Here is a 14,721-nt window from a genome sequence, read left to right as displayed (position 1 = left end):
TTAGAGCTGAAAAATACAATGACTGAACTGAGGAATTCAATAGACAGATTCAAAAGGATTCAACCATGTGGAGGAAAGAAGCAGTGACCTAGAAGACAGGACATTTTAAATTATCCAGTCAGAAGCAGAAAAAGAGTGAAGAAAACCTATGGGACTGATGGGACACAATCAAAACAAACAATATCCACATTGTGGGAATTTCACAAGAAGAGAAAGAGAAATGGACAGAAAGTATATATTGTATATGGTATGAGAATGTAGTCCAATTCTTTATGGACGTAGCTGTCTAGTTTTCCCAGCACCATTTATTGAAGAGACTGTCTTTTCCCCATTGTATATTCTTACCTCCTTTGTGTAGATTAATTGCCCATAGAAGTGTGTGTCTTATTTCTGGGCTCTCTATTCTGTTGCATTGATCTATGAGTCTGTTTTTGTTCCAATACCATACTATTTGAATACTGTAGCTTTCTAGTATAGTTTGACCTCAGGGAGCATGATAACTCCAGCTTTGTTCCTCTTTCTCAAGATGAGTTTGGCTATTCAGGATCTTTTGTATTTTCATAGAAAATTTAAAAACAAGCTCTGTTTGGTTCTTCTTTATATCTTCTCTCTGTTAGACTTCTTACTGTGTTCATCCAGTCTTCTCTCTAGTTCATGAGGATCTTTATGGTCATTACCTTGAACTCTTTATCAGGTAGATTACTTATCTCCACTTTGCTTAGTTCTTCTTCTGAGGTTTTATCTTGTTCCTTCATTTGGAATATATTCCTCTGTTGCCTCATTTTGCCTAATTCTCTGTTTATATTTCTATGCATTAAGTAGGTCACTCTCATTGATAGTTGCTCTGTAAATAGTTGTAATTTTGGTGTGCTGTGGGAGGAGGTAAGCTCAGGCTCATCCTACTTTAACATCTTGGCCACTCCCCCAGGGTCATCTTCTCTTAAAGATAAAATTAACTCAATGTGAATTTTAGATCATATATTTGCTTTGTAATATACAGGCAGTAAATGTAAAATGGTTGAATGAGGTATAATGACCACTCTGCTTTCTTCTACAGATTGTAGTAGAAGAGTTTCTAGAAGATATAAATAACATCCTGAACTCAGGTGAAGTGCCGAATTTATTTGAAAAGGATGAACTGGAGCAGGTTTTAGCAGCCACCAGACCAAGAGTGAAAGAAGTAGGAATTTCTGAGGGGAATAGAGATGAGGTAGGACATGTCAGAATGGTAAGAAGGTTTTGGAAAACAAAAAGTTGTCTTAGCCTTTTTCCAGTGGTCCACAAATCCCCTTAAGCAGTCCATGGATAGAATTTTTTCAATATAATTTGTTGCCTTTGTAATCCTATGTATTTTATTTCCTACATTTAAAGCATTGGTTCATCAGATTTCCAGAAACTGTTATGGAAAGCAGAAAACAGAAACCCTACTACCCCATGGAGATCATAGATCTGTCCAAATTGGAAAGCTTCTCTTATCCTTCTTAAACACAAATTTATTTCACACACACCCAGTGCCCTGCTTAAGGAGTTCAGTACTTTTGACTGCCTTTCCTATCAGCAAGATTATGAAATGCATTCTCTCTCTCTCTCAATCTCTCTCTCTCTCTCTCTCTCTCTCTCTAACACACACACACACACACACACAGACACACACACACACAACACAGCTGCTGTCCAGATCCATTTCTCCAACACCGTGCTACACTCTGTAAGCTGCTATTTGTCTAGCCCAGGCCTTTCTCTTCTTTCTGCACCTTATCTAGCTTTTTGGGTCAGTCTTTCTCATATCATCTCTTCTGTGTCCTTTCATGAGAATTCCCTCCACTGCTAGGTCAGGACTTATAGGTACAGACAGCCAATGTAAGCAGAAACGGCTTGATTTGAGGGACACAACCATTGGGAAGGCTAAAGAAAGGGATTCCAGGCTGAATTCCTTGGAATGATTATGAAATGACACTGTAGAAGTCAACAGTCAAGGACACTGCTGCCTCTGCCACAACCATTCTGCTGATCCAGGAGACCTCTAACCAATCAGTGTGCTACTGCTTCAGCTGCCAGCTCCAAAGCCATGTGTCCCCCACCACGTTGGGAGCAGCTGAAGTAAGGAGCCACATCCAGAGGTAGTGACCCCAGGTCCATGCCATTTCTGCCAGGCTCTGCACCTGCAAAAATAGTTGCCCTGTACCCTGTCTCTTTCTCCCAATGGTCTCCTACCCCAAAGCAAAGCCTTGTGTGACTACCTCTCTCCACTTTATTCAAGGGGTCTCCTTAAATTCACTAATGAAGAGGACCTACGTCACATCCCAAACCCAAGTTGCAACAGAGTCTGCAAAACGTCATTCAATCTTTCCAGTCTGCATGAGAAAAAGGGGTTGGAATGGGATATTAAAACAATTCATACATCCACTATGCTAACATTTTTTAAATTTGATATTGGTAGAGTCAGATGCATTAGCCAACACTTATTTTCATAGTTGGTTCAGCCTTATTCTAAATTGAAAATGTCTTTCTTTTTGTCAGGTGTTTCAATACTTTATCAGCAGAGTCCGTCAGAAGCTACACATTGTTCTCTGCATGAGCCCCGTTGGGGAGGCCTTTCGGTCCCGATGCCGGATGTTTCCATCCCTTGTGAACTGCTGCACCATTGATTGGTTTGTCCAGGTCAGTGACATCACAGGATATCTCTTTGAGAAGTAGGACTCGCTTGATTTTTTTTTTTTTTTTTTTTTTTTTGTGGTATGCGGGCCTCTCACTGCTGTGGCCTCTCCCGTTGTGGAGCACAGGCTCCAGACGCACAGGCCCAGTGGCCATGGCTCACAGGGCCAGCCGCTCCATGGCATGTGGGATCTTCCCGGACCGGGGCACGAACCCGTGTCCCTTGCATCGGCAGGCGGACTCTCAACCACTGCCCCACCAGGGAAGCCCCGATTTTATTTTTTTTAATGAAGTATAATGGATTTACAATGTTTCAGGTGTACAGCAAAGTGATTCAGTTACATATATATTCAATTGTATATATATGTGTGTATATATATATATATATGTTTCAGATTATTTTCCATTGTAGGTTATTAAAAGATACTGAATACAGTTCCCAGTGCTATACAGTAGGAACTTCTTGCTTACCTATTTTATATATAATAGTGTATATCTGTTACTCCCAAATTTCCAGTTTATCCCTCCCCCTACCTTTCCCCTTTGATAACCATAAGTTTGTTTTCTATGTCTGTGAGTCTATCTTTCTTTGTAAATAAGTTCATTTGTATCATTTTTTAGACTCCACATATAAGTGATATCATATGATATTTGTCTTTCTCTGTCTGACTTCACTTAGTTTGATAATCTCTAGATCCATCCACATTGCTGCATATGGCATTATTTCATTCTTTTTTATGGCTGAGTAGTACTCCGTTATATCTATCTATATCTATATCTATATCTATACCCATTACATCTTTTTTTTTTTTTTTTTTTTTGCGGTACGCGGGCCTCTCACTGCTGCAGCCTCTCCCATTGCAGAGCACAGGCTCTGGACGCACAGGCTCAGCAGCCATGGCTTACCGGCCCAGCCACTCCGCAGCATGTGGGATCTTCCCGTACCAGGGCACGAACCCGTGTCCCCTGCATTGGCAGGTGGACTCTCAACCACTGCACCACCAGGGAAACCCCATTACATCTTCTTTATGCATTCATCTTTTGATGGACATTTAGGTCTCTCTTCCATGTCTTGGCTATGGTGAATAGTGTTGCTGTGAACATAGGGGTGCATGTGTCTTTTTGAATTAGAGTTTTTGTCTTTTCTGGGTATATGTCTGAACTTGCTTGATTTTAAAGTGGTAACACATTGTCCAATAACTCCTCAAGGGTACTTACATTCGCTTCAAAGCCCACTAGGGATTTACTCATGTGCAAGGGATGATAATGACAATCATTGAACAAAGGCAGAATGGAATTTATAAAGAGAAGACTATTAAATTTACCAGTGGAGAGTTACCATTGATCTTGACAAGAGCTGTTCCGGTGGAGTGATGGGGTAGAAGGTTCAAGAGAGAAGAAAAGAGGGGAATCAGAGACAACTCTTTCAAGGAGTTTTGCCACAAAGGAACACTATGAGATGGGTAATAGCTAGAGGGATATGTGAGGTCAAGAGAGAAGTATTTTCTTAAGTGGAGAACACAAACAACACACGTGTGCTGATGGAAATGATTCAGAAAAGAGAATTCTATTGATGGTGCAGCAGAGTTAGGCATTGTTGGACCAGGTGTCACTGAATAGGCAAGAAGGGATGTGATGGCTTCACCAGTGAAGGGGCTGACATGGGCAGGGAGCACGCACAGCTCACCCCAGAGTGTAAGCCCCCAGATGCAAGTAGAGGGGAAGACGTGGGGGTGAAAATTCATTGAAGTTCTGTTTGCATTGCTTCTATTTTTTTTTTTTTTTTTTTTTTTTTTAGTGATGTGGGGAGCAAGGTCATGAACTGAGGATGAAGAGGAAAGAGGAAGTGTTAGCAGTCTGAGGAAGTACCATAGGGTGCAAAATACTCAGGAGGATACAGGAGTGACAGATGAGACGATGTAGAAGCATTTCTGGGCTGAGCTAAGAACCCGCTTGAGCTAGTTGCCATGAATTGACAGTGAGGCCAGTCAGCACAGCTGTGGGGGGTTTTCTCCGGCCGTGCTACCTGCACAGTTGCAGGTGTGGGGTAACAGAGAGTTGCACTTTACTGAGCAGAGAGACAAGAGAGGAGCAAAGGAGTTGAGGTGAACAGGACAGTGATTATAACCGTGAACCTGGCACTCAAACTGTATAATAAACAGAGAGAGGACATGAGGTCCTCATAATGGATGTGATTTTATTCATACAATTATGCTAAAAACACCCACATTTATTCAATCAATCAAATAGTTTTTGAACAACTTCTGTGTACCAGACACTGTGCTGGGGTCAGCAAATGCAGACCCTGGACCTCCCTCAAATGAGCCCAGCCATTCAATTCATGAAACATCATGGACACGAGTAGGAGTTAACAAGGTAAAAGGGGGGGACAAGGCGAAAAAGACTTTCAGAGAAATGCATTTTTCTTCATAGTTAAACTGTGTATTATGGAAATAAGCAACAGACTTTCCAAATTATATATTTATTTACAGTGGCCCAAAGAAGCACTTCTTTCTGTATCAAAGACGTTTTTCTCAAATGTTGATGCTGTAAATGAAGAACTGAAAGAAAAGCTCTCCCTCATGTGTGTGAATGTCCACTTGAGTGTCTCCAGTATGGCGGAACGCTATTACACAGAGCTCCGGAGACGGTACTACACAACGCCCACCTCCTACTTGGAACTCATCAATCTCTACTTGTCTATGCTGAGTGAAAAAAAGAAGAAGTTGGTTTCAGTAAGTTTAATATTATTAACTTAAAAAAAAAAAAACTTCTTTTTTTGCTTGGACTCAAAACTTTTGCCAGAATGAGTGGAAGATCTATGTTCCATCTTGCCTACTGGACTTCTCTCCATCCCATACATGCACTTGAAAACCTACAATATGACCAAAAAGTGTCTCATGCTGTCAGTCCAAAGGCCTTCCCCTTCTTTGATATTTAGATTTTTTTTTTTTTTTTTTGTGGTACACGGGCCTCTCACTGTTGTGGCCTCTCCCATCGTGGAGCACAGGCTCCGGACACGCAGGCTCAGCGGCCATGGCTCACAGGCCTAGCCACTCCACGGCATGTGGGATCTTCCCGGACCGGGACATGAACCCGTGTCCCCTGCATTGGCAGGCAGACTCTCAACCACTGCGCCACCAGGGAAGCCCTGATGTTTAGATTTTGTCTTCTATCAATACATAAGGATCCTTGACTCAGGAGCATGATATGGACATTGCCATAGAATTAAAGTTAAGCAGAGAACTAGTCACCTCTGCAGTGTTTAGTAAGAAGGAGAACTTTTTGTTAAATGATAGAGATGGGGGTTTGGTGGTCTGACGTGTCAGTGGTTCCCATTAAGAGCAAGGACTTCGGTGTCAGGCAGACCAGGTAGCACCTCTGCTCTACCTCTTTCTTCCTGTACAACCTTGAGCATGTTTTGTAACTGTTCCAATCTTAGTAGAAAATAAAGTTTTAAAAAAATATGTATCTACCTCTTGGATTGTTGTAGAATTTAAATAAGATATGATTTGTGAAGTGCTTGGAATATGACCTAACACATATGAGGTGCTCAGAAAATAGTGGCTACTGTCATCGTCAGGCTATTAACATGACCTAAAATTTTAAATAGTAAAAATGGAAGCATTTACCATTTAGATATTTTAAATGTCTTTCAGAGGATTTTTACCTGGTAAATGTATGCCTAGTAAAATAACGTGACACATATTTTTGAAACATGACAATTTGAACCACGTTTTCTGTCTCACCCTCAAAAAACAGTTATTCCGAGGTGCCTCCTTTACCAGATACCACTCCTTTGATCCTAGTCAAGAATTTCCTACCACCGGGGAGTAAGGTTTAGATCAGCAACTAGGGCTAAGTACCCAGGACACTATCTCCAGGGGGTCTCAGCCCTGCTGATCCACCCTGAGGAAACAAGCTCCCAGAGCTGTGACCTCCAGGAGTTTCTATTTGAACTCATCCCTCATTCATTCAAAATGATACCAAGCTACCACAGGGAATAAAAATAATACAGTGTGGGCCTTCAGTGACGTCCTACTCCTGTGGCCAGGGGGCATGGATCCAACCCACTGTGGTGAATATCTGGGCCATTTCCTAGAGTTCTGTTACCTGAAGCTTTCTGTACATTCACAGTGTTAACTATTACAAACCGATTCACCAATTCTGCAGATGTGAAATTCTAGTACATGAGTAAGAGATGCCAGTAAACTTATAATACTCATCATAATAGATATTTTCCTTGTCATCTAGGCACGTGAACGGGTAAAGAATGGTCTCACCAAACTATTAGAAACAAATGTACTAGTAGATGAAATGAAATTAGATCTTTCAGCTTTAGAACCTGTCCTTTTAACAAAGTCACAAGACGTTGAAGCCCTGATGGACAAACTGGCAGTGGATCAAGAAAATGCTGATCAGGTATGCAGCATCACCCTACTGGGTGGTGGGTGAAAAGGCTTTGACCACCAACTGATCCCTTATATACAATGACAAATGATTGGATTTTTAAATATGTTATTAAAATAATTAAGTGATAGGTCAATTTAGCCATGCTTTTAAGCCTGGCTCTCTCCCTGAGAATGAGTGAACCCAATGAGTGGGACAGACAGAGTTGTGAGAATAGTGCCAGCTGCAAATATAAAGCAGCGAATCTTCTCCTAAGAAGGAACTGTTTGTTCTAATAACTTTGTCTCCATTTTTATCAACATGGCATGAGACGGACAAAGGAGAGCATAAAATGCAGTAGAGACAAACTTCTTTCATCATTGGTCTAATCCAAAGGGGCAAATGTGACTCACTATGATTGGCTTTGCTTTGAAACATTGAAATTCAAATACTGAGACCACTTAAGCAGTCGTGTTTCAATGGTTAGGTCCGAAGCATTGTGCAAGAAGATGAAGCGGTAGCAAAAATGAAAGCCGAAGAAACCCAAGCCATAGCTGACGATGCTCAAAGAGATCTTGAAGAAGCTCTCCCTGCACTCGAAGCTGCTAACAAAGCACTGGATTCCTTAGATAAAGCGGATATATCTGAAATCAGAGTTTTCACAAAGCCCCCAGATATGGTCATGACTGTGATGGAAGCCATCTCTATTCTCTTGAATGCCAAGTGAGTACCTCACAATCACCCATTACCAAAATACCTGGTGGAATTTCTTTGCTCTTTTTCTCCATTTTCATTTACATGTTTTCATTCTATTCTCCACCCTCTCATCAGTTTGGTCTGTCATTCAACAAATTGATTCCACAAGCATTTTCTTGAACATCTACTTTGCACTAGATGATGGAAAATATAAAGTTCTTCCATACAAGGCACTTACAGTCTAGTAGGGAGAGAGGCAGGAAAAATAATAATTTCAAGACATGTGAGAGGTGCGTAGTATTAGGAGTGCCAAGAAAAGAGTGCCTAAGTCCCCCTGCAGAGGTGTGAGCAGGTTTTTTGGGAGACAATGCTCAGGTGGAGAGTGGACCATGGGGAGAGCTCAGGGATCTTTGATGCTCATGGATTGGGTGGCGCTGGGCAGGAGGGCAGTGATTGAATCATGAACGGTCTTGTATGCTGTGCTAAGTAGTTCAGGTTTCACCTAGGAGATATGCAGTTTTCAAACTTTCTTTAGTAATATAAACTTTTCTTCAATAAAAATTGTGTTATAAGAAACCTTTCCAAGTAAAAGTGATCAAAGTGAAGGTAGAGGGCCCAGAGCACTCCCCCGCCAGGCCTCCCTACTAACCCTCTGGCCAGCAGCTTGGTGGGACCTGGGGGCTCTTCAGAGCACAGATGGAGAGCCCTGGCCTCAGGGGACTGAGAACCATTGAACATTGTTGACATAATCAGATTTTCACGTGAGAAAGACCAACCTGGCCAGAGCTCACAAAGAGTGAGTTTGACTGAGAGACAAAACCAGTTCGAAGGTGATTGTAGTGTCCTGGCAAGAGATTTTAAGGATCTAAACCAAGCAAAGGAGATAAAAATGTGAGTGCCTGGGCCGTTTTTGAAATAAAACTATTATTCCTATAATGCCTTATATTTCTGTGACTCTATGATTTTATAATTGTTTCTCTACCAAAACTGTGTTGTATGGAACATTAGTCATCCAACTACTTGTCCCCCCATGAATGGTGGTGCACATAACTACCAATTACTGGGATTATAGTATTGAGATTAAAACTACCCACTTTTTGGGATAACATTTTTGATTAATTTATTTTTATAGAGATATAGTTGACGTACCATATTACGTTAGTTTCGGGTGTGCTACATAGCGATTTGACATTTGCCCACATTGTGAAACAGTCACCACGATAAGTCTAGAAGCCATCTGTGGGATAATATCTTTTTTTTTTAACAGGACCGGTACTTTAATAGTATTTTTAAAAATTATTATAAGTAACACATAATTGGACAACATTAAAAACACATCTTTGTAGCTTCTTTACATTAACTTCAATTTTCTGTCTTGCTTGGAACTAATAATAGTAATAGTAGCAGTAAAACAAACCTCATTTTGGGGGGGGGTTACTAATATAAATATCATTCTACAAATTTTGAAAGTCAGTTAGATGCAAACAAAATAAATTTTTATAACTGTAGCTCAACCAGTAAATAAGAGCATTTGCAGAAACACCATTGTAAGTATTTTTTAAAAAACAAACTATACACACTATGAAAGTAAAATTACATAAATATATGCCTAGAAAACAAAAGTAGTAGCTCTTGGTGCTCTTAAAGCCTAGTAAAATGCTTTCAGTAAATTGTGTTATATTTGCTTTATAATAGGAAAACTCAGAGCAAGTTAAATGTTACATAACTAATAACATAAACAATTGACATAACTCTGTCTGAATTCCATCTAATCATGCCTAAATGACATACTTTCTTATTTCTTTTTTTTTTTTTTAATTTTTGGCCACGTTGCGTCTTCGTTGCTGCATGCGGTCTTTTCTCTAGTTGCGGCGAGCCCCCGCACGGGCTTCTCACTGTGGTGGCTTCTCTTGTTGCAGAACACTAGTTCTAGGCGCACAGGCTTCAGTAGCTGTGGCACGTGGGCTCAGTAGCTGTGGCTCACAGGCTCTAGAGCACAGGCTCAGTAGTTGTGGCACACGGGCTTAGTTGCTCTACAGCATGTGGGATCTTCCCGAACCAGGGCTCGAACCCGTGTCCCCTGCATTGGCAGGCGGATTCTTAACCACTGTGCCACCAGAGAAGTTCCTGATTTTTTTTTTTTAATCTGTGGGATAATATCTTAATGTCCTCAAAGGAATACATTTCTTTTGTTCTTACATTCCCTCATTACAATGCTATTAACTTATCATGTGTATTTTTCAGGCCTGATTGGCCAACGGCAAAGCAACTTCTTGGTGACTCTAACTTCCTGAGAAGACTTTTAGAATATGATAAGGAAAACATTAAGCCTCAAATCCTGGCAAAGCTTCAAAAGTATATTAATAATCCTGATTTCGTGCCTGAAAAAGTAGAGAAAGTATCCAAAGCATGTAAATCCATGTGCATGTGGGTAAGAGCGATGGATCTGTACTCTCGTGTAGTCAAAGAAGTCGAACCAAAGAGACAGAAACTCCGCACTGCACAGGTACGTCATCTGTGTTGTGATATTTTGTAGAATCAAAGGCCATGATCATCAATCATTCAAGCTCCCTTTGTGGTGCCGCTGAGACCCTACACAATATAGATAGTAGTCATGCTCTTGAAAATTAGTTTTTGTTTTAAAAAATAGCTAGCAAAGATTGTTTTTTTCAGAAATGACCTCTGAAATCAGCCCTCTTCCAGCATAAAAGGAAAGTAAGTCCTTAGTATATTCATATCGTCAGGCCTATGGTAATTTTTTACTTTATTTTAGCTCTAGCATCTGATACTCTATGTTTCTATTTGCTAAATACTCCCACACTTGATGAGATTCTGAAAACCAGCTTAACCCACAATTGGATGTGAGACCCCAAGAAGAACAAAGAATGATCATTTAGTGGAACAGGTTACCAAAAGAACCACAGTTATAGAGCAGGGGCTGGCAAATATTTTCTGTAAAAATCCAGACAGTAAATATTTTCAGCTTTGCCGGCTCTATGGTCTCTGTTGCGATTACCCAACTCTGCCGTTGCAGCACCAAAACAGCCATCAACAATTCAGACACAAGTTAAGTGTGGCTGTGCTCCAATATAACTTTATTTATGGTCATTGGAAGCCAAATTTCATAGAATTATCATGTGTTATGAAATACTATTCTTCTTCTGATTTCCCCCCCAACCATTTAAAACTGTAAAACCATTCTCAGCTCACAAGCCACACAAAAACAGGCAGTGGGCTAGATTTGGCCTGCAGGTCATAGTTGCAGACCCCTGCTCTAGAGAACTAGTTAGGAAAGATAGTTTTCACTATTGCATGAGTATTTCATTTGTTTTATCATTTAAAGTTAATAGTCCATTTTAGTAACTAATTCATCCTCAAACGCTTGGTACCTCTGTTTCTCTAATCCTTCTATGATTTATTTTGTTGGGCTTTGTTTTTGTTTTGTTTTGTTCTGGTTCTGCTTTTATATTTTATTCTCTCATATATCTTTTAACTTTGTATATCATATCACTATCTTTTAAGACAAACTCTTTTAAGAGAAAGAAAATATAAATCCTATTTTTTTTAAATAACCTATTATAAATGGGCAAATTTGACCTTCTTTGGGGGCCTGTTCCTATTTACTTGATTTTATTAGGCTGAACTTGATATTACAATGGCTACTCTGAGAGAAAAGCAAGCATTACTAAAAAAAGTGGAAGATCAAATACAGGCCTTACAACATGAATACAACAAAAGCGTGAATGAGAAAGAAAGTCTGGGTAAGTAACTCATAAAATTTATGCTGGTCAGGAAATGCCTGATCTTCAAAAGGAAAAAGAGTTTTCCGGCAGTCAGGTCTCAACCTCCATCCAGTATGTAGGGCATATTTGCATTAGATGGATGGCCTTAACCGTCTAGTATAACATTAGTATATTGTACATATTCAACTCCTATATCTGAATAAGGCTTTGGGGGGGAATGTTACATTATAACACAGAGCAGCACATGAATTTGATCCAGAAAATAAATACCACATGGGCAGAAAGAGAGCACTATCTTCAGCCAGAGTAAAGGAGTATCAAAAAGGAACTCTCAGCATGGAAGAGGCAAACTTGGACCTGGCTCTGAAATGGGTACTAGTGCTGAGTTGGTGCGAGGTTTCCCAGAGATGTATTGACGTCATTAGCTAAGTAATGCTCATTCCGCTATAAGCAGAAGCAGATGAATAAATTTCTTATACTGTAGGCAAATATTGAATAACATAACCCGGTTTTCTTTAAATTTTCTAGCAAAGACGATGGCCCTGACCAAAGCACGTCTGGTACGTGCTGGAAAGCTGACGGCTGCATTAGGAGACGAGCAAATCCGATGGGAAGAAAGCATCCAGAAATTCAGCGAGGAGATATCAAACATCATCGGGAATGTGTTCATAGCAGCAGCTTGTGTGGCCTATTATGGGGCCTTCACAGCCCAGTACAGGCAATCGGTGGGTAAACGTGCTTTCTGTGAGGAGGGGTGAGAAGCAGCTGAAACTGAGGGAGACGGGGTGTGTGTGTGTGTCATTTTTCCAAGTTTAGAGGGAGGTTCTCCATGAACCTTAGGTATTCATTCCACTGCCCCCAAGTCACTGATGGTTACCCCTAGGCTTTCCTTAACACAATCCCCCTTTTCCTCTCCCGCCTTAGAAAGTTACTCATCACTTGCTTACACAGGAACCTGAGGAAGAAAAAGAGACAGGGAGTCTTCCCGACTCAGGATCGAACCGGGATGAAGTGTTCTGAATTGGTGAGGGCCTGCTACAAAGGGCTCAACGATGGGAAAGAGCAGGAAACTGAATTATTTGGATATATTTGCAAACCACTTTTATGAAATGCCTTCGTAAAAATGTTTATCCCTGGGCTTCCCTGGTGGCACAGTGGTTGAGAGTCCGCCTGCCGATGCAGGGGACGCGGGTTCGTGCCCCGGTCCGGGAGGATCCCACATGCCGCGGAGCGGCTGGGCCCGTGAGCCATGGCCGCTGAGCCTGCGCGTCCGGAGCCTGTGCTCCGCAACGGGAGAGGCCACAACAGTGAGAGGCCTGTGTACCACAAAAAAAAAAAAAAAAAAAATGTTTATCCCTGTCCTTGAGTTATAAAACCTGGTTGGTATAGGACTCATATAGATTCTATAGGAGCTCAGGGATCACCTGATGCCAAGCGGGCAGTGGGGCCAGGGGTGTTCTTGGGGGACAGACAGTTCCCTAGTGTGCATGACTGTGCCACCCGTTGAAGGAGGTGACATGCTAACACCCCTCTGCCCCATTTACTAATTGCCAGTAGCCCCCTTGGTCATTGTGGTAACTCCCAACTTCTCCACGTGCTGCCAGACTCTCCCACCTACACCCGAGGGTGAAGACTACTGTGACAACCCCTTTCTTTTCTACACGAGAAAACTGAGGTCCAGACAGGGCGTGGGACATGCCCAAAGCCACAGCTGGTTAACGGCGTAGTTCTATCCCCCCAGATCTCTTATTAGGCCACTTCTTGTGTCCTGTGCCCTGATGCCAGGATGCCTGTGGAGTCTGGTAGTGATCTCGGGTGGCCTCGGCCTGCAGCGGCTTGAAGCAGGGTTTCCGTTCCCGGCCAGCGATTGAGGTCGGGTCGCGGTGGTGAGAGCACTGAATCCTTGCCCCTAGACCAGTGGCCAGTGAAAAGGCCCTGGCCCTATGGCTTTGCAGAAAAAGAATTCCCAGAAAGTAGTGAGACAAGTAATTTATTAGGAGGAAAAAAGAGTACAGTACATGTGGATAGACACATGGGCAGGCTCAGAGAGAGTCACGCCCTCGTGGCAGTTTGAATCACTTTTATGGGGCATTTCTTCCGGGTTTCCTTTGGCCAATCATTTTGAGTTGCCTGGTTCAAAATATGTATTTGGTATAGCTCAGGATTTCCCATGTGTGCGTCCGCATCTCTTAGCCAAGATGAATTCTACCAAAGAGGCCTATGGGTAAGTGAGCATTAGTTGACCTCACTCCCCTTTTGACCTCCAAGGAGCCTTTCTGAGCATGTGTAGTCGGGGAGGTCTCCTGACTTCAAGAATGAGGAATATGTATCTCCTATCTGGGCAGGGCCCAGCCTCCTCTCTCAATTGTCCTGTCATTCCCAGCTGAGAATATCGGTCCACAGGAACAAACTCAAACCCTTTGCCCCTGGGGACCCGTCTCTCTCCTGCCTAAGTAGGACTTGTTGTGTGTATCTTCATTTACTGAGTATTCCTGACTCTATACAAGCTTTTCTCCTTCTACAGCTTATAGAGTGTTGGATCCAGGACTGTCAGTCTCTAGAGATCCCAATCAATCCTGCCTTCAGTCTCATTAACACTCTTGGCGAGCCCTACGAAATACGGCAGTGGAACACAGATGGGCTGCCCCGTGACCTGATATCAACGGAAAATGGCATTCTGGTCACTCAAGGGAGACGGTGGCCTTTGATGATTGATCCCCAAGATCAGGTGTGTAACCAGCGCTTCAGAGAAAGAGCAGCCTATTAACTCTGCTTAATATTGCACTATTACAAATTCTAAAAGTGGACTTTAACGTACTTGTAAGAATCTCGGAGATTCAGACCTAGAAAGAAGTTGAGATGTCTTCCGGTCCACGTCCCTCATTTTGTGGAGGCAGAAAGTAAAAAGGGAGGAGTCCAAGTGCTCTAAACACTTGATTTTTTAAAAATATTTTTATTGAAGTGTAGTTGATTTACAGTGCTGTGGTAATTTCTGCTGTACAGCAAAGTGATTCAGTTATCCATATATGTGTGTGTGTGTGTGTGTGTGTGTGTGTATACACACATATATATACATTCTTTTTCATATTCATTTCCATTATGGTTTATCACAGGATATTGAATATAGTTCCTTGTGCTATACAGTAGGACCTTGTTGTTTATCCGTTCTATATATAATAGTTTGCATCTGCTAATCCCAAACTCCCAGTCCTTCCTTCCCCCACCTCTCCTCCCCCTC

At 41.8% G+C, this 14,721-nt stretch overlaps 1 protein-coding gene across 1 annotated transcript in view; it reads left to right on the top strand.

The window, feature by feature from the left end:
- Window positions 1-14,721, top strand: part of DNAH6 (dynein axonemal heavy chain 6) — a 299,272-nt gene that overhangs the window by 183,806 nt on the left and 100,745 nt on the right. The window contains exons 46-54 of the mRNA XM_065890616.1: window positions 1,058-1,210; window positions 2,521-2,661; window positions 5,148-5,390; window positions 6,910-7,077; window positions 7,532-7,767; window positions 9,985-10,246; window positions 11,378-11,501; window positions 12,012-12,208; window positions 14,008-14,211. Of these exons, the coding sequence (XP_065746688.1) occupies window positions 1,058-1,210; window positions 2,521-2,661; window positions 5,148-5,390; window positions 6,910-7,077; window positions 7,532-7,767; window positions 9,985-10,246; window positions 11,378-11,501; window positions 12,012-12,208; window positions 14,008-14,211 (1,728 nt within the window). The remainder of the gene's footprint in view (window positions 1-1,057; window positions 1,211-2,520; window positions 2,662-5,147; window positions 5,391-6,909; window positions 7,078-7,531; window positions 7,768-9,984; window positions 10,247-11,377; window positions 11,502-12,011; window positions 12,209-14,007; window positions 14,212-14,721) is intronic.

Source organism: Phocoena phocoena, chromosome 14, assembly GCF_963924675.1.
Source record: "Phocoena phocoena chromosome 14, mPhoPho1.1, whole genome shotgun sequence".
NCBI lineage: Eukaryota > Metazoa > Chordata > Mammalia > Artiodactyla > Phocoenidae > Phocoena > Phocoena phocoena.
The sequence above is the reverse complement of the archived record's forward strand: the minus strand, read 5'-3'. Positions and strand labels throughout refer to the sequence as shown.